The 20000-nt window shown below is 46.0% G+C and overlaps 1 protein-coding gene across 1 annotated transcript in view; it reads left to right on the top strand.

Annotated features, from left to right (window-relative positions):
* Positions 1 to 20000, top strand: part of LOC111145158 (carboxypeptidase X, M14 family member 2) — a 126951-nt gene that overhangs the window by 33064 nt on the left and 73887 nt on the right. Inside the window, exon 4 of the mRNA XM_022499853.1 lies at positions 16898 to 17037. Coding sequence (XP_022355561.1) covers positions 16898 to 17037 — 140 coding nt within the window. The remainder of the gene's footprint in view (positions 1 to 16897; positions 17038 to 20000) is intronic.

The following is a 20000-nucleotide window of genomic DNA, read 5'->3' as shown; positions in this document are numbered from 1 at the left end:
GCCAGGCTGCGTAAGTCCTGCAGGATCTGTGAGGATTGACTCCTCGTGCTGCTGTCACATCATACCATAAATGCAGCCCCGTGGGCCACAAACACTCTTACTCTCTTCCAAGGAGGACTAAATCCCAGTGTGGGCAGGGCCGTGCTCCTTCTGGAGCTGGAGGGGAGGGTCTGTGTCTTTGTCATTTCCAGCTTCTAGAGGTGCCTGCATTCTTCCTAAGCCTCTGGGTCCTTCTTCTGCTTCCGTCTTCCACTTTTAAGGAGCTCGCGATGACACTGGGCCCTCGTGGATGCTCCAGGATCACCTCCCATCTCAAACAACCTTAATTACATCTGCAAGCTTCGTTTCCTTTTACCAGATAGCCCAAGTGTTTCCGGGTCCCAGGGTTAGCGAGTTGGCGTCTCTGTTGGGGAGGGGCGCTATAGCACCGGCCCATGCAGGGGGCCTTTTGCCTCCTGCGCCGGCTCCTGCTGTTCCCTCCCTTCCCAGTTCAGCATTTGGTCACCCTCTGTCCTGTGTGCGTCTCGGTATTTCAGCATCTCTCCCCGCTGCTCTGTAATTCCGTGCGTTCCAAACTCCGTCTGCGCATGCGCCGTCTCCTCCAGCTTCCCGGGAGGGACGTGGTCCTTCATCCCTGAGACCTGGGCCACCTGAGCGCTGCGCCAACACCTCATGCTCTTGGCGGTCCCCGAAAGCATGCTGCAGGCGGCTGCTGCGCCGCTGGGGACCGGCAAGAGCGGATGAGGCCCCTGGCCAGGAGCTCGCGGGCTCAGGGGTGTCTGATCCGAGCCCCCGCTCGCCGCGCCCGCTCTTCTGTCCTCCCTCCACACTCAGCCCCATCCACAGAGCTTGAAGCCGCTCAACCAGTAGCACTTTGCAGGCCAGGATTCCGGCAGCATGTTTCTAGAACCAACATTAGTGAAGTCCCAAGTTTGGTTTGTGTAAGTAGGGCTGTTTTTTAATGACAGCTGATAAGAAACCTTGGGCTGTGTACAAATGGACGTTGTGTTTCTCAAGAGGATGAAGTCTCCAGGTTTCACAAGAATGACGCGTAGGGACGTGAGCGCCTGCGGCTTGGTGAACAGGGTCCGGGCTTCCGTGGAAGCTATGTGAAGGCTCGCGGGGCTGTGTCCCAATGGCTGTGGGCCTGTTTTCGTGCAGCAGTTAGAGGAGCTGTCAGCTAATGCCTTGAACGCTCTCTCTGTAAGTGCAATTACCTTTGTTAAAGAGGCAGTGTTCACAGTTACCCGTGCTTTCAGTCAAAAATTGGAAGGCCCTGTTAGTCCTGAATTTGTTGGTAGGGGTGGGGGGGGTCATGTTGTTCCAGTTGGGAATTCGACTCCTGGAGTGGGCGGATGGAGCATAGGGTGGGGGTGTCATAGTGTGGGGGTCCTAGGCACGTGGAGTTCAGACCTTGGCCTTGACACTTCTGGATTTTGGGGCCTTGGAACTATTATCTTATGGCTCCAAGCCTTCACTGCCTCACCAGAGAAGAAGGAGTCCTAAGAACTCATAGGATTTGTCGAGCAGTGAAATTAGGTGATTTATAATTTTAAAACATTTGCTGGATCATTTCACTTTTCTGTTTGTAGCTTCTCGGTTCTCTTGGAAACTTCCAGCCAGGCTTGTGTGACTGTCCCCTCTTAATTCTTATGGGGTGCTGTCCCTCCCTGAATGCGGGTGACTTGTTTCCTTAGGTGTTATTTGCCTGCCCCTCCTTGAGCAGAATCCCCAGGTTAGAAGGGACTTGGTCTCTCCTCTCCCCTCCTCCCAGCCCAGAACGTTGCTCAGTACCCAGGACGTGCCCGGAGGGGTTCAGGTGAAGACCTGCTTTGCCTTTACTGCACCCCACAAGGCGTCCCCTTGCTGGACTGTCATCCAGCAGGGAGCAGCCGGCTGGGCTGTCCTTTGGTCCTTGTCATCTTTCCCGGCTACTTCATCCTTCGCCCCAAGGAGGCACAGCCCAGGGAGAAGGCAGGCACCCTGAGCTCAAGTGTGGACAGACCCACCCTCCTGACTAAAGGCAAGAGGAAGTCGGAGAGTCATTGAAAACCTCTTTAGGGCTGTTTGTCCTTATGCAGATTTATTATTTCTCTCCAGTGCCCTACCATTTCCCCAAATGCCCTGAGAACAAAATCTCTGCACGTGCTCTTACAATGGGAGGTAGCTGCTTTGACAGGCCAGCCACTGCCCCCCAGCCCTTGGGTGCCCCCACCCCCGCGGGTGAGGTGGGGTTAACCGCAGAGAGCGGAGTGTTGCCCGCAAGCTGTGTGAGGGCCTTCAGCACGGCCCCCACGGGGACATAATGACTGGGTCGGGGCTCCTGTTGTGGTTCTAACTTCCCGAATCAGTCCCCATGAAGCCTGATTTCACTGCCAACAGGTGTTCTAAAACACACCTTCCCACGCATGCCGTTTGAAGTGCGGGTTAAAAATATCTTCTCGTCTGGCTTCAGAGTATTTTGTAGGTGTGTCCCGCTGATGGGATTTGATGTGCGAGAAATGTCAGGGTATCAGAATTAGAAACTGTTCAGCTGCCGCCGTTCAGGATGTGAGCGGGGTGGCCCAGCCCCACAGGTTCGGCTGCGGTCACCGGGCGCACGGGGCAGGCTTTGCCGCACGTCCTGGTTCCGCCCATGATCAGCCCAGTGGCTCTAGGCAGGAGGCCCCTTGTCTGAGGCTTGGTGTCTTCATCAGCGAATCGAGGCCCCACCACCAGCACGGCCACCTTCTCACAACGTGAGGATCCCACAGAGTAAAGAAAGAATTGTCTTCATTGATTTCCAAATGCCATGTTTGCACCTGTCTGAACCCGAGGGGGCTCGGGTGCTCTATTTCTGGGTGCTTGTGGCTTGATTCCTTTCCCCGCTCGCCCTTGTCCCCGCAGCCTGGCTGCTTCCTCGTTCCTCCCACCCCCTTCCAGCGTGCTGCCTTCACTTGTAGTTTCTTTCTTTTTCAAAGTCCAGTCCTATCACTGTGGCTGTATTTCATTGTTTTAAGCAGCTCATGTTTTTTAAGTGTGCCACGGTTTTTTAGGATGGATTTTTTTTTTTTTAATCTTCCGATTCCATAGATTTTGAGTATTCTGGCTCGACCTCTTATTTTTCCTGTGACCTCATTTTTCAGAGTGCCCGGATGGAGCTTTTACGGAATTGTGTTTGCCACATTACCGCAGACATTCTTTTCTTTGCCTTCGTCCTCTTGAGCCGCGCTGACCATCTCCCATCTCCAGGGCTTGTAAACTACATGGACTTCTTTCTCATGGTTCTGGAGGCTGGGAAGTCCAAGGTCAAGATGCTGGCGGACTGGGTGTCTGGAAAGCACCCTGGCTTCCTGGTTTGTAGGTGGCCACCTCCTTCACCTTCTTCTGTGTTCCCAGGTGGTGGAAGGAACTAGGGGCTCCGGAGCCCTCCTTTATAAGGGCTCTAATCCCACTCACAAAGTCTCTACCCTCATGACCTTGTCACTTCCCTGAGACCCTGCCTCCTAACACCATCGCTTTAGGGCTTGGTTTCAACATACGAACTTTGAGGGAACAAGTACAGTCAGTCTGTGGCACTCTTTTTTCCTCGTTTTAAGCAGAAGAGTTTGGAAGAATAAAAGCACCTTATAACTCCACTTATAACCTCTTTTTTTTTTAACAAGTAGAATTTTACTGATGTTTATTTAATAATATAAGTTTAGAGAAAAAAAACAAAACCCTGTTCACATTTCTTCATGTCGAGGGAAGATAGATCTTTCAGGAATTCAAGGAAGAGATCCAGTTCAGCAGGAGGGCAAAGGCTTGTCCTCTCACCTGTGACTGTCCTTCCAGACTACCTGGAATCCTCTAACACCAACCCACTTGGGAGCACGTGATCTCATCTGGAAACAACCATGGGTTCTGCTTCAGGAGCAGCCACAGGCAGAGCAGAACCGAACATCTGAAGTCTCGAAGAGAACGTTTCAGCGGTGAGCTCTATGGTCACTCTTGGATCATCGTTCGCCTCTGGTCGGTCTGAGGAGGTGGCTCTCCACCCAGATGGGTCATTTAATGGCAATTTGTCACATGTCCTCTCCTTGCAGAATCTTCTGAAGACCCCCACAAGATTTCCCATGGCTCATAAACTAAGCAAAGTGGAGTCCAAGACCGTGCCACTCCCTGAGGGATCCCCCCGCCCCCCATTAGTACATTGGGTGCCTTCATTGCTGCAAATCCTTGAGCAAATTAGAGCGGCACTTGCTGCTTCAGAGCACTGGGTTTAGATTTCCTTCTCAAGACTCTACATCTGTGGTTGGTGAGTAGGAGCCTGACATGGACCCGAAGGGTGTGGCTGGAACTCAGGATGTCACCACGATTCCTTCCTGGAGCCGGGACTACGAGACAGTCGGTGCAGATCAGAGTTTTGAGGAAAGAGTTGACATTTTGAGGTCACAAGAAAAAACTTGCCACCCTACACGCATACCTCCAGATATCTCTGTGGTGCCTGCTCACGGTCCTGTGGCATTCTGTGGCCCATGTCTTGTCTCACTGGAGTTTGACCCCCGAGAGATGTTCAGGGCTGGTCCCTCTCTCAGGAGGAAATGTCTGGTCGTAATGACAGCCTCTGTCCGAGCCATTTCTCAGTGCTGCTGTGAAGCCAGCCACAGCTCCTCTTGGTAGTCCTTCCCCTCAAGGAATTCTCTGGAACACCTGGATTCTGATACTAAGATCCACTTCTGACGTTCAGATAATCTTCTTGTACCTGAAATGAGGTGGAAGCCTTGAAGATGGCCAATGCCTATGGCTTCAGATGCACCCCCCTCCACCCCACCCTGTCCCGGGAAGGCCTGAAGTTGGTTATGGGACATTGAACCAGTTTTCATTCTGGTGTCCAAGCTGATGTGTGCGGGCCCGTCCTGTTGTCTGTCTCTCTGTCACCTTTGGTCCTGAGACACCTGGTGCCCTACTTTGCCCAAATGTGAGGGCCACCTGGGGTAGGACTGTTTTCTCCCATGTCATCCCGTGCCTACCCCACTCCTGCTTATCACCAGAGTCCTCTGCACCCAGAGTCCTCTGACCCCACAGCCTGTCTGTCCCACCCGGTCGTCCGGCTTCTCTGGGCGCTCGGCCTCCAGGCTATTCTTGGCTCACAAAATGCTGCTCTAACTCTCCAGGGCCTGGGTGGGGGCTGGGAGTGTGCGAGGTGCACCAGAGGCGGAAGGAATCCTAGTGGGGGTGGATTCCAAACCAAGGAATGTCCTGCTTGCTCTGATAAAGGGATTTTCTGCTCTGTGTGGCTTTAAGAAGCAGTCTGGGAGACAGTGTTTAGAGGCCAAAATGCTGGAATTTTGGATGTTTGGATTTTTATGGGAATAACAGGACCAAACATTCTAAATCATGAGTCTCTTGGAAAATTGAAAAGGAGAATTTACCAGAATGGTGATAATGCACCGTTCTTATTCTCCAGAAGCTTGCGTCATAAACACCCGAGTGGGAGAAGGCAAAGAGTAGGAGAACAGGGAAACAAAAGGAAGGGGCCCTTTGGGGCTCCCTGGCCTGGGAACCACAGATTATTAAGGAACCACAGGCCTTTCTGGTTCAGATGTGGATTTTGTTACTTGCTTATGTGAATTTTCTTGACTATTTTACGAAATCTCATGAAATTGATATTTCATTTCATCTTCAATATACCCGGAGGGAAACTGTTTTGGAGATAAGGGAATTGAAGTCAGAGGTTAAATGGCCTGCCCCAGCCTCACAGCTAATGAGAGCCGAGCTGAGACTCAACTTCAAGGTTTCTGGCTGCATTTTCGCCCTTGGTTATCTCCGGTACCCACGAGAAGGTTCAGTGTGTTCTCCTGCTTGTGGCCCCAGCTGGCATCATCCTGTGACTCATTGCCCTGACCGCCGGCTTGAGCACCGCCTAGTACCTTCACCGTGGCAGGGCCCAGAGGGGCCCGAGGGCCGCCAGCAGTCACGGGTGGGGGCCTCACATCCATTCACCTGACATGAGCCAACTGGGCCTCCACGGATACTGACTCATGGGGGGCGGGCCCTCTGCGTGGTCTGTCCCGCCCCGCGCAGGCGGGCCTGGCTGTCTCGGGGATGTGGACGGGGTGGGGGTCAGTCGGTGTTCTGGGCCTCCTAACAGTACGCAGGTGGAGAAGCCTGCATGAGGAAGGGATGGTAGAGAGGGATGGAGAGAGGAGAAGAGAGAAGAGAAAGATCAGAGCAGACACTTCATTGACTGGGGGATCCGTCAACTGATTGATTTCATGAACACAAACCCACCTCCGGTGGGAGCAAGAATAGAAATGGTCCTATAGTTTAGCAAATATTTAGGGAGGACCTGCCATGATCTGGGCCTTGTCTAGGTGCTCGGGATACTTCAGAAACCCAATGGACATAGATCCTTGCCATCTGAGAGCTTCCGTTCTAGTGGGGGAGGCACACGAAAGCAGGGAATGTAATAAAATAGAGCTTTTCTAGCAGCAGAAGTGGTGAGTGTTATGGAGAGAAAATACACCAAATTTAGAGCTGGCAGCGGGAGTCAGGAGGGCAGGCTCTGGGGAGCAGATGAGCTATCGTTAAAGGCATGCATGGGTGGCTTCATCGAGGAGTTGGTACTGAGGCTGAGTTGGCTTAAAGGAGGTCATCAGGGAGTCAGGCAACTGTGGGAGGAGACCTCCAGGCAGTGGGAATGTCTTGAGCAAAGGTCCTCTGGTGACTACCTGTGTGGCACTCCCCTGGAGGAGCAGGAGGCTGCTGTGGCTGGAGCAGGGTGAGCCTTGCGGGGGAGGAGCAGTAGAAGGACTTTGCCTTTGACTTTTGTTCTTAGGTCAGTCGGGGAAGCCCTGGCAAGTTGCTGGGTGCAGGAATGACATGCCTTGATTTCCAGGTGAGAAGGACAAACCCGGTTGCTGTGTTGACTTAGGGGAGCAGCGTGGAAGCAGGGAGGTCTGTTGGGGCATGGCTTGGCACCCTGAATGGCGGTGGTGGTGGGAGGTGGTTGTACTTTGGCTGTTTTGAAAGCAGGATGAGGCTGGATGATGTCTGGATGAGGGGTGCGAGAGATAAGAAGGGGAGTCAAGGATGCCTCTGGTGTTTTTTGGCCTCTGATAATCAAATGGGGAAGTGAGACTATTAAAAAGAAAGATTACCAGGGAGGGTGGGACTAGAGCCTGGGCTAAGCGCTCAGAAGGAAGCCCTGCATATTCGTTTCCTTGGCAACTGCAAAAGCTCTGCAGACTGGGCAGCTTAAAACAACAGGGATTTGTTCTGTCACGATTCTGGAGGCTGGAAGGCCAACCTCCAAGTGGTAGCAGGGCTTCTCTCCCTCCAGAGCCTCTGGGAATGAGGCCAGGCTCCTCCTGTGCCTCCTCCAGCCTCGGTGGCCAGGGCGTCCCGTCGGTTCCCTGGGCTGATAGCTGTACCAATCACGTCTCAGTCTCCAGGGTCACAGGGCAGTCCCCCTACCATTTTCCCTCTGTGTGTACCTGTCTCTGTGTCCAGATTTCCCCTCCTTGTAAGGACATCCGTCATCAGAGTTAGGGCCCAGCCTACTCCAGTTTGACCTCCTCTGCACTGATTTGATCTGCCTTGACCCCTTTCCTAAAGAAGGTCACACTCTGAAGATGCAGGGGTTCAGATTTGTATATATCTTTTTGGAGGACATGATCTTTTTGGAGGCATAACACTGCAGTTCTCTAACCCAGTGAACCTGCCTCAGACTGTAGATTGAGGAGACTTCCCCGTGGGTGGGTACTTGGGCTAACACTTGAAGCAGGATGAGAAGCCATGAGGTTATCTGACAAAGGGTTGCTGGAGGGGGAAGAAGAATCCCAGGTCGAAGGGAATGGCATGTACAAAGGCCCTGTGGTTTTAGGGAACAAGACAAGGTGTTCTCTTTAATTAGTCATCGAGAAAATACAAAATACACAATGAGATATGACACATAGGCACCAGAATGGCTTTAAGGAAAAGGGACAGTATGAAGTGTAGGCAAAGAAGTGGGACAATAGACACTTGTAAACAGTGCTGAAAATGTAAAATAGCACAGGTTTGGAAATGTTTTTGGGATATCTATTAATGTTCAACACTCTGATACCTGTTCATCTGACAAATTCACTCTTATGCCTAAAAGAAATGCATTCATGTGCACACAATAAGGCAGGGACAGGTAGGTTCATGGCACCACTATTCATGACAGCTTAAAATGGTAACAAGACACATACCCATTGACATACTATGAATAAGTCACTCTGTATGCGCATGATGGAATATTACACACCAGCAAAAAAGAGTATGTTATTGCTACCTGTGATAATATGGATTGATCTCACAGATATAACATTGAGCAAAAGAAGCCAGTAGAAAAGTAGAAGAGAGTAGTTATGGTAAGATTCATTTACATAAAATTTAAAAACGGAAAAGCCAATCTGGAAGTCAGAGTAGAGGGTATTGTTGGGGAGCAGGTGATACTGGGAGGTGGCCAAAGGGGGGCTGTGGCAAGCTGGTCATGTTCTATGTCTTGATCTGGGTGTGGACACGTGAATGAGTGTGCAGTAAAATTTATTGAACTTAGGACTTGGGCACTTTTTTTGGATATATCTTGTTTTTAAAACATTTATTTTCAAGTTGTATTGAAACTTGAGATAAACAATCAAATCATGTATCTGTTCTCCTGCTTTACCATCGTATTTCAGATATGAAAGTATCCTTCTCTTCGGTTCTTAATAATTTTAATTCTGGTAGAGGGACACCTCTTGGATATTGTGGGTTCGGTTCTAGGCCACCTCAATAAAGTGAATATTGCCACGAAGGGAGTCAAGTGAACTTTTTGGCTTCCCAGTATGTATAAGTTATGTTTACACTATACCATAGTCTCATAAGTGGGCAGCAGCATTATGTCAAAAAAGCAAAGTATATACCTTACTTAAAAAATACTTTATTACTAAAAAATGCTGACCATCATCTGAGCTTTCAGGGAGTCATAATCACTGGTCACGGACCATTGTAACTAATGTGATAATAATGAAGTCTGAAATACTGTGAAAATTACCAAAATGTGACACAGAGACATGAAATAACCAAATGCTGTTGGAAAATTGGTACCAATAGATTTGCTTGATGCAAGGTTGCTACAGACCTTCCTGCCCCAAACCCTAAAAAAAACACAATATCTGTGACATCCGATAAAGTGAAGCACAATAAACTAAGGTACAGCTAGGCAGGATGACTATTTAGTTACTAACATGATTTTAATATTTTTATATAATGTAAACATCAGACTCTTTAAGGGAGTGATTTTTTTAAAATTTTTTCATTGAGGTGTAATTGACATACATTATATTACTTTCAGGTGTACAATACAGTGATACAATGTTCATACATATTGTTGATATTTGTGTATATTTCAAACTATATATATATAATATATATAACATATATAATATATAAGAAATGAAACTGATATATATATATATATATATAGTGTATATTTCAAACTAATCACTAATCAAACTAAGTCTGGCTAATATCCATCCTTATACATAGAAATATTTTTTTCAATGAAAACTTTATTAGAAAGCTGGTAAATCATGGAAAGGAGGTTGATTTGATTTAAATTTTAAAAGTGAATGTTAAGAATATGATGAAGGAAATTAGGTGATGAAGGAGAAGAAGGGGCCATAGCAGGAGGTAGAAATGAATTCATCACTGCCTATAGTAGGGAGTCAACAGGGACTTTCTAAGAAAATATAGAAGAAGCATATTGCACAAAGGTATTTTTTTTTATGTTCAGTTAACCACTACATAGTACATAGTTAGTTTTTGATGTAGTGTTCAGTGATTCATTAGTTAAGTACAACACCCAGTGCTCATCACAGCACGTGCCCTCCTCAACACCCATCACCATGTTACCCCCTCCCTCCCACCTTCCTTCCCTCTGAAACCCTCAGATTGTTTCCCAGAGTCCATAGTCTCTCAGGGTTCATCTCCCTCTCTGATTTCTCCCCCTTCAGTTTTCCCTCCCTTCCCCTATGGTCCTCCGTGCTATTGCTTATGCTCCACATATGAGTGAAACAATATGATAATTGACTTTCTCTGCTTGACTTATTTCTCTCAGCACAATCCCCTCCAGTTCCATCCATGTCGATGCAAATGGTAGATATTCATCCTTTCTGAAGGCTGAGTCATATTCCATTGTATATGTGAAGCACATCGTCTTCATCCACTGGTCTGCTGAAGGGCATCTCAGCTCCTTCCACAGTTTGGCTATTGTGGACCTTGCTGCTATGGACATTGGGGTGCATGTGTTCCTTCTTTTCACTACATCTGTATCTTTGGAGTAAATACCCAGTAGTGCAATTGCTTGGTCGTAGCACAAAGGTATGTTAGGTAAGTTATATAGTTACTAAATTAACCACTGAAACAAAGATGCACCTTTAAAAAAGGATAAGAAATGAAACTGATAAACATGGGGGAAGAAAGAGAGAGCAAACCAGGAAACAGACTCTTAACTAGAGAGAACAAATTGAGGGTTGCTGGAGGGGAGGTGGACGGGGGTGTGGATGAAATGGGCAATGGGGATTAAGGAGGGCACTTGGGATGAGCACGGGGTGGGGAGGGGTGGGGGGACCTAGGGAAGTATCGAATCACCAAATTCTACATCTGCTACTAATACCACACTGTATGTTAACTAACCGGATTTTAAATAAAAACTTGAAGCGACAACCACAGAAAAACCAAAAACAAACAAACAACCCCCAAAAAGAGTACATAGAGAAAGAGTAAAAAGCACTTATAGTTCCAATAAAAAATAATTATTTCAGAGGAGGCATGGCCTGAAAGCCAAGAAAACAGCTCAGTAGTTAAACATGAAGCACCAACAAAAGAAACAGGAAAAATACAATATCTGAGGAAAGCTGATGACTCATGACCGCAAAGAACATTTGTCAATGGGCTAAGTTGACCACTCAGTTGTTAGTGGAAGAAAAGTTAGGTGGTATCATGGAGGGAATTCAACCACAGGTCTCAGCAGATATGAACCTGAAACAAAGTGAGTTTGTTTTTTTTTTTAAACAAGTGGCTTATAGTATTTGAGCCACTTACATATAGATTTTACTTTAAATGTTTACTTTTTACTTTTAATGTTTACTTTAAAATATTTTAAATTTCAAGCTCTAGGTGTTTATTGGTTTTTTTTTGTTTTTTTTTTTTTTTTTTTTTAATTTCATGGTGTTTTTTTTTTTTTTTTTTTTTTTTTTTTTTTTTTTTCTGACCAGCATAAGGAACTATTTAAGACTTTGATTTTGGGGTTTAACAATCGCTTCAAAAACAAGGAATATTTCTTTTCAACCAGCAATCCTGATGACTGAGGTCTGAAGTGGGACACGATACTCTGCTGATTTGCAGAAGGATCAGATTTGTCCCTGGGCCGTTCTATGGGTTTATCAAAGGACTATCACAGAGGTTTCCTGAAGGAGATATTCTGGCCAGATGATGGCCCTTACTTATATGGGAGATTAACTCTACTAATCATATGTCACATCTAACATTTTTAGGTACCCCCCCCTCCATGGAGGTACCTTGTTGATCATTTTTATGATCTCTTCACCTTAACCTCTTTAATCCTTCCAGTAAAATTGTATCTCAAATTTTGGGTAAATCTACATTAAAGGTTTTCATTAGGACTGTGTCAATAGTGCTTGATACTCGAGCCAAGAAATAGTGTGCAGTTTGAGCCAAGGGAGACACACTCTGTATCCTGACAACTTCTTGTTTTCCTAGAGCTGTTTGTTATTAAAGGCTATTTTAGAGACACAGACCTATTACAGGGTATGGGAAATGTTTTTTAAAAATACAATTTTCTACAAGGTCAAACCTGCTCAATGTTCAGTTTCACCATTGTTTTTTATGTTTCTGTAAGACATTCCTTCAGAAGCCCTTGACCTGCTGTGTTGTGAATGGCTTGCTTTCTGGGTTTTATACAGTTGCTCTCCTGGGACTATCTCCTCCCTCATTCTGGGAATTCTTTCCTATATTGGCACCCTTGATTTCTGGATCTCATATCTCCTTTTTGGTGTTCTGCCTCATTTTTGTGGAGTGCGTTCATTTTACAGCTTTATGGAATTGGTGCATGAGAAATTTTTTGAGGATCTGTGAATCTGAAATGTCTTCATTTTACCATCGCAATGGACAGTTTGGCCGAGTGTAAAATTCATGGGTTGAAAAGTCTTTTCCTTCAGAATTTTGAAGTCATTATGCCTTCAGTCTTTGAGCTTCCGATGTTGCTACCAAGAATTTTGGTACCGTGCTGATTCCTTTGGCTTGGATTTACATATTTGCTTTTTGTTCTCTCTTTGGAAGCTTCTAGAATCTTCTCTTTATGTGTGATGTTTTGAAGTTTTAAAAAGATATGTCTGGGTGTGGGTCTTATTTATCATAGTGGATTCTTAGCGTTTTGGAGACTTTGACCTTACAGATCTGGGACATTATTCGCTTGTAGTCTTTTTTTTTTTTTTTTTTTTTTTTTTTGTAATTTCCTCCTCTGCTCTTCTTATTTTTCTTTGATTGCCCATTGTTTCTGGAGTTTTCACATTGCAAGAGCTCCTTTTTCCTTTCTAAGAATATCCTTCTTTTGTTTTATGCCAACAAGAGCTTCTTTGTCAAGGAATAGTCATTATAATTTCTTTGAGATTTTCTTCTGTTCCCCATTACATTTTCAGTTTATTTAATTTCTGTTTGTTGGAAGCCTGGCTGCCTTTTGTCCTAGAGCTGGAAGGAGGAGGGGGGCCAGGGCGTCTCACTTTTCAATTCGCTGCTACCCACTGACCAAGTTCCCTATTTGTAGCTATCATATCACACCTCCTTCCTGAGTCTGGAGCCCCCAGATCTAGAGCCTCTGGGGTTGCTTGTTTTTTTGTTTTTTAAAGAGAAGAATTTCAGGTCTTCTTTGGGGTGGGGAGATCTGTAGAAAGAGCTCTGTGGGAATCTGTTTTTTTATACATATTTTGAATCAGTTATCTGTTTTCAGCCCTGCCTCACCTTTCCAGCTACCTAGGAGTCTAGTTTCTGAGCTTTTTAAATGAAAGCCCTGGGTGGCTTGCTTCTCCTCTTGCTGAGTCATTCGGGACTCCTCCATCTGATTTCTGTCTTCATATATTGTAATTTGGAGATTATAAATGTTTTCTAATTTTGTCAGAGACCAAGGTTGTATTTCTTTATCTTGTTTTCTTTGGAGGGAATTTTTGAGAAAAGTGCACAGAAATCAACATTTACTCTATCATCTTGAAACAGAAAAATCCCATTTGTTTTTTGTTTTGTTTTAGAGAGAGAGAGATTGGGGGAGGGGCAGAAGGAGAGGAAGAGAGAATCTTAAGCAGGCTTTATACTCAGCACAGAGCCTGACTGGGGCTCGATCTCACCACCCCAAGATCTCAAACTGAGCCAAAATCAAGAGTCGGTCACTTAACCAGCTGAGCCACCCAGGCAGCTCAGAAAAATCCCATTTGATCTTAAAAGGATAGTATCAGATTTTCTGTTTGTTTTGGATATAGTGATTTCCACATTTATCTTAAGCAAAACTTAGTCTGTTAGATGCATTGTTGTTGTTTTTTTTAAGGTAAAGAAATGATGAATATGACTTAATTACCTAGAGAGAATTACATTAATTCTTAATTTATTGAGCCCCATAGTACAAAGTATCATTCCATCTTAGTAGTGTTTTCAAGACTAATTTATACTCTAAGGAATCTCACTTTTTATTACAACAGCTTCTGATAGAAATTTCTCCAACATTTATGAAGTCTTTCTTGCATTTTTGAACAGAAAGGGATGAGTGTACCCTTCTCTTGGTCTCTCAGACGTCGTACTGATGTCACAGATTGTGCTGTGCTGAAATTTGGTGGCACCTCAGGGACTGGCCCCTCCTCTTTCACTGAATCCTTCCAGGTGCTTGCTTTATACATTCATAATTGATTTTGCAGAGGTGGCTGTCACTTCCCTGTGAGTCAGCTTCGGAAAGGGCCTTCCAATCCCCTGACACCTAACTGCATTTAATTGAATGTCTGGTGTGCTCAGGAAGAGCTGAGATTGGCCGCAGAAGCAAAATACCCAGGCTGGCAAAACCAGAAGCCCAAGATTTAATTCCAAGTCTGAGTCAAGTAGACTGTGGTCGAATAGCAGGGGGGTACCTCCTCCACATTCTGTGATTCTCTCGGGGTAAAAATCCCAGGCTGTGTGGCATCTCTGTTCTTTTCTGCTTAGCATGCGACCAGATAATCTCAGTCTTGGCACAGCTGACATGTTGGATGAGGCACATCTTCTTCTTTTTAAATTTTTTTAAAAAAGCTTTTTTTGATTTAAGAGAGAGAGAGCGAGAGTGCATAAGTGGAGGGGAGGGACAGAAGGAGAGGGAAAAGCAGGCTCCCTGCTGAGCAGGAAGCCCAATGGGGGGCTCGATCCCAGGATCCCAGAATCATGACCTGAGCCAAAGGCTGACGCCTAACTGACTGAGCCACCCAGGTGCCCCGAGGCACTTCTTTCTGATGCCGTGGTATTGTCCTGTGTGTTGCAAAAACGGTTAGCAGCATCGCTGGTCTCTGTCCATCAGTTTTCAGTGGCACACACATCTTCCAGTTGGGACAGCCAAAAATGTCTGCAGACACCATCACCTGCCCCCTGGGGGGCAACATGGGTTCCTGTTGAGAGCTTTAGGCTAGGAATCTTCTCTTTCTTCAGACTTTGTAACTCTGTTCTGGATATTTGAAGTTGTAGAAAATGTGGCAGCAAATGCCCGGAATAGTATTGGAATTCCTTACAATTTTGTAGAATATGGGATAATTCATAAAGCACCCATATTTTCATAATTTGCCAGACAGTCATTGTTTTAAATATACTGATAACTAACATTTATCCAGCACTCAATTTGGTTTTGAGCCCACACAGTGTGCCAGGGGCCTGTTGTAAGCACTGTCAATACCCTAAGGGAGAAAAGAGCATTGCCGCCATTTTGGAAGATGGGGAAACTGAGGCACGGAGCGTTTAGGCAAATTGCCTGACTTTATACAGGGTGGAAGTGGCAGGACTGGGATTCACACCGAGGCAGGAGGACTTCAGAGCACACGCTCTTAACCAGCACTTTATGCGGTGGTTGGTTTTAAGGTTCCGAGACCAAAACACGAGCAGTGTGTGTGGACTTTTGCCCGTCTGTCCATTCTGAGCACCAAGAGGGCGGGACTGAACACATTTTCCACCTTACCATTCCTCTTACCCGGGCCAGTACCTGTGAGATCATAGAGGCATGGTGAAGGTTAACTTTAATAAATGAAGTAAACGCCAGTCTCATGGCTGTTGATGTGAAAAGAGGAGCCCAACAAAGACTAATGGTTCTGGTTCCTCGGAAGAAGCTAGATGGCTATATTGTAAGCATTGCTGTGCGCTACAGGTCTCTGCCATTGGGAGGAGACCTGCTGTGGGTGAGGATGTGCGGGGATGGTGCCAGTAAAGCCTCCAGCCCAGGGCAGTGTCTTCTTGTTGGCTGGGCAGCTTGGGGACATGAGAGGCAGCATGTCAGAGAGTCACCCTCACTTGAACAAAACCCACCAAAGCACAGGTGAGGACTGGTAAGATACGCTTGCATGATTTAGTCTTTCTATGATGGTTCTAGAAGGCAGAGCCTGGTAGCACTCCCACGTCCTGATCACAGAGGTGATCGCGGGATGCCATGAGACCCCACGGTGCTGGTACTTAAGAGCTCAAGTTTCTGGAGAATGTTGACCATTGGATGTTGCTAGTCACCTTCACTTAAGATAGCAATGCTTTCAGAAGACCAAGATATGTGAGTGTTCTGACATCTGCCCTCTTTCTAGATTGTTCCAGGAGGGGGTGGGAGTCACATACTGTGGTTTGGTCCTGATACAAGGCTGATGTTAGCTGGCACAGAGATGGTAGGACACCACTCATGGAACCCTTGGCCACATTGTTTGTCTGCTGTAGTGGACTGTGAATTTCACATCGCTGTTGCCCATTAGAAGTAAGGCTGCCCCAGAATTTGAGCTGAAGGCTGCTCAGAGGGAGAAAAGATGGGCTGGCCTGTCTTTCAAATATCACTTAGACTTTTTCTCTGATTCTGTATTTGTGAAATAGCTGTGAGAATAGCTATTCATGCAGAAAGGGTCTTAGTAAATTAGGAAGCTTCACTTAATTCAAATATCCTCCCCCCCTTTTTTTCCTTTCCTTCCTTCCTTCCTTCAAATTCTCTCTTAAAATGGTGATAATATAGGGAAAATTCTAGAACAGAAACGTCACATACCTTGTAAAGTCAGATCAAAAGAATCTTTGGTAGCAATAGTAGCCCAGACTCAACACATCAAGTGACTTATGAGGCAGTAAGTAAATATTCACTAGATAGACTTACCCTTTAACACCCAGCTCAGAGCTCCTCTAGCCCGGTCTCCTCCCCAGTCAAGTTAGCCCCTACCTTTAAATGCTCCTCTAGCAATTTGCTCTGGTTCCCGAAATAACACAGGCTGCATCGTGTCTCTAATTCATCCGTTTTCATGTCTTTCTTCCTGCCTGGATGGTGAGGTTCTGGAAGGGAACGATTCACCTTTGTATCCCCAGCACCTGGCATGTGTAGGCTGGTATGTAGGAGACGGTCTGTGCCTTCTGGATGCATGAGTAATAGGGGAGCTCATTAAATTTCATCTTCCGCACTGGGCAAGAAGAGGACATATCATATTGAAACATTTCCAACTTGTTAATAACAAGCCACTCCATTTTATGATTTAGGATAAGGTGTTCAGGCACAGTGATTTTTTCTTTGTCCCCTGCTCATTTTCTTCTACCCACCCCCTCCCCCAAACCTTGCAAGTCTCATGAAAGTATTCATTGATTCTGGATCTTCCTGAAGAACATCTCTCTTTCTTTCCAGGCAGGTATTAATGAAAATGATTTCTACGATGGGGCGTGGTGTGCAGGAAGGAATGACCTCCGTCAGTGGATTGAAGTAGACGCGAGACGTCTGACCAGATTCACTGGTGTCATCACTCAAGGAAGGAACTCACTTTGGCTGTAAGTGTGGGTGGACCTGTGCTTTTCTAGCCTCCGTGCCTTGGGTCTCATGTTCTAGGGTTTGAACAGAGACAGGAAAGATACAGAAAAGTTCTGGTGAGAAGCAGTAGAAGGAAGAAAATTGGGATGTGGACAGGATGCTGAGCTTGCTGTAGACACAAGCATCTCTTGAAAGGATGTTTTCCCCTGTACGAGAGTAGAGAGAAGGATCCACCTGACAGGTTGGGCTGGGTAGATACAGGTGTCGTTAAAACAATGCAGTTTAGGCAGGTGGCTGCCATCTTGGATCTGTGGTGCGTTACTGGTACCCGGACTGGTAGACCGAACACAGCCCGAGGTGGGAACTCCAGACAAGCCTGGAGGAGACAGTATGATCCTTTAGAATCTGAGGACTGGAAGCCTAGAGACATTCCCCAATAAAGGACTACTAGGGAAGTAGTAGAAGGGTGAGCCAGTGTGAGGCCTGAGAACAAGATGGAGCCCATTTCTCAGAACTGACCTTGGGCCCAGGGTCAATAACCAGAGGACCCAATAGTATTCCTAAGAGCGGTAGGCTGCCCATCCTGTGGTAGATGCATACAACAGAATATTATTCAGCCTTCGGAGGGGAGGGCATTGTGACACGTGCTATTCCATGGATGAGCCTTGAGGACATTATGCTAAGTGGAATGAACAGTCACAAAGGGACAAACACTGTGTGGTCCCACTTATGTGAGAGGCCTGGGGGAGGGGGAGCAGGGGGGTATTTGTTGAATGGGTGCTGAGTTTCAGTTCGAGGTGATGGAAAGTTCTGGAGGGAGATGGAAGTGATGGTTGCACAAAGGTGTGAATGCACTGAATGCCTCTAAATTATACAGTTAAAAATGGCCGGAACAGGGGCGCCTGGGTGGCTCAGTGGGTTAAAGCCTCTGCCTTCGGCTCAGGTCATGATCCCAGGGTCCTGGGATCGAGCCCCGCATCGGGCTCCCTGCTCAGCGGGGAACCCGCTTCCTCCTCTCTCTCTCTCTGCCTGCCTCGCTGCCTACCTGTGACCTCTATCTGTCAAATAAATAAATAAAAAATCTTTAAAACAAAAAAATGGCCGGAACAATACATTTTATGTTGCACATCTTTACTACACTAATGACAAATTATCTGTGCTAAAACAATACGCACAAAAAAAACCCCATACAGTCTCCCCACCTTAACCCAGGGCTGGTTGTGGAGACGGAAGCCGGGCTGCATCTGTGGGGTCGTCCTGGGACTCCAGCCTTGTGGACAGCAGGCCTGCGGAGACAGGGTGCTAGGCAAGGCCTAGAAGGGTCCACAGGACCTTGGGTGCTTTCTGAACTTCAGCAGGAATTTTCCAGTTCCTCTAACATCTGATGACAACTGAGAAGCCAAGGGCACAAGTGCCTCCCACGCTGACATCAGGACACTGGCCCCGTTAGCTAAGACCCCTCCTGCCCTGCCCGCCTCACCTTCCTGTCTGTGCTACACTCTCGAATGTCATTTCAGTATTTGCTCATTACCTCTTGGCAGTCATGCAAAATCTGTCTGTAATTTGTTGATTTGATTAATTTTTAATTCCTGGAAAGGTCAACATTAACTAAACCAGGATAAAGGAGAGGAACCTGACATCTGTGCTCACATTTAACTGCTTGCCATTGTTACTCTACAGGGACTTTCTTACATAGTGACAACTGTCAGGCAGTGACTCATCGCCCATTTTCCTCTGAGCTTTTTTATCATAAAGACAATATTATAACATCTAGCAACATTTAAAAACATTACCCAGGATTCCACTGTCCTTAGGCAAACGTAGTTTTTTGGGGGGACTTATTTGTAATCCTATTACATAGGCAATCATGTTATTTTACCTTAAGAACATATCAAAGCATTTTCCATGCGGTTGCTGAGGCTTCCTAACGATCGTTTTTCATAGCCTGCGATTGACCCAGCCGTAGCTCTGCCACCTTCTCTGTTTTCTTGAATCTCGTGTCATTTTGTAAGGAAGCATTTTCACACTTTTTTCTTCCTTTGAATTATGTCCTTCAAATACATTTCCGGAGCTGGGATGATTTGTGCGTTTTGACAACATTTGGCTATGCATTTATGCTGTTGTGTGTAGCGCTTTTTTTTGTCACTTTGCTTTTTAGCAGCCCGTGTATTCCTCGTCATGATGATTTTTGCTCCGCTGTGTGCATTGGGCTCTAATCAGCTTATTCCCGTGACAAGGGTTTTCACTGTTTAGGTTCTGAAAGGCAAGAATTTGGGGGAAGAAAATGTTGACTTTCTCAAGGGGAAGGGAAACTTGGACAGAAAGCCTGATCTGAGATTATCCATAGGGAGGAATGGAGGGATTTTACCTTAATGCTTGGATATTAATCCGTCTAACCACAGTCATTAGATAGCCAGTAGTCGAGTTATTATTGGATTAGAAAGACCTGGCAGGGTAGGAATAATACTCATATTCCATTTCATCTAGAACACAAGAGCATTTTAGGTGAACAAGAAATTGCAGTAAAACAGTATCTTTCTTTGACTTAGCCTAGGATGGGAACATCTTAGAAGGCAAGGGACAGAATTGCTTTTAAGAGTCAGATTGATTGTTTTTTTTCCTAAATGTATTTCAAGTCAAATTATCCTTGGAGGACAATGGAAAGAAATTTGATGAGTTTCAGTTTGTCTTACCTCCTGGAATAGGACTGTCTCCCAAGAACTGAAGAAGGAATAGGACAAGGATTTTGGTATCTGAACCTTTTTTTTCCCCAGAGGCATGAATAATGCTAGAAGCATTGGGATCTGTCCCAATGACCAGAAAACATGTCAGCCGCAGGAACCATTAAATACTGACAGTGAAGAAGGCAGCAGGTGTCTCTCTTTCCCTCTCCCCATGACCTTGGTCCCCATGCTGTTCCCAGGACAGACGTCTATGGTACCATTTTTAATATTCCTTTTTACTGGCTTCTGTATTTTCTCCC

This window comes from Enhydra lutris, unplaced genomic scaffold (assembly GCF_002288905.1).
Source record: "Enhydra lutris kenyoni isolate GAN:26980312 unplaced genomic scaffold, ASM228890v2 scaffoldscaffold12, whole genome shotgun sequence".
In the NCBI taxonomy this organism is placed as follows: domain Eukaryota; kingdom Metazoa; phylum Chordata; class Mammalia; order Carnivora; family Mustelidae; genus Enhydra; species Enhydra lutris.
This window is presented reverse-complemented; position numbering and strand designations above follow the sequence as displayed.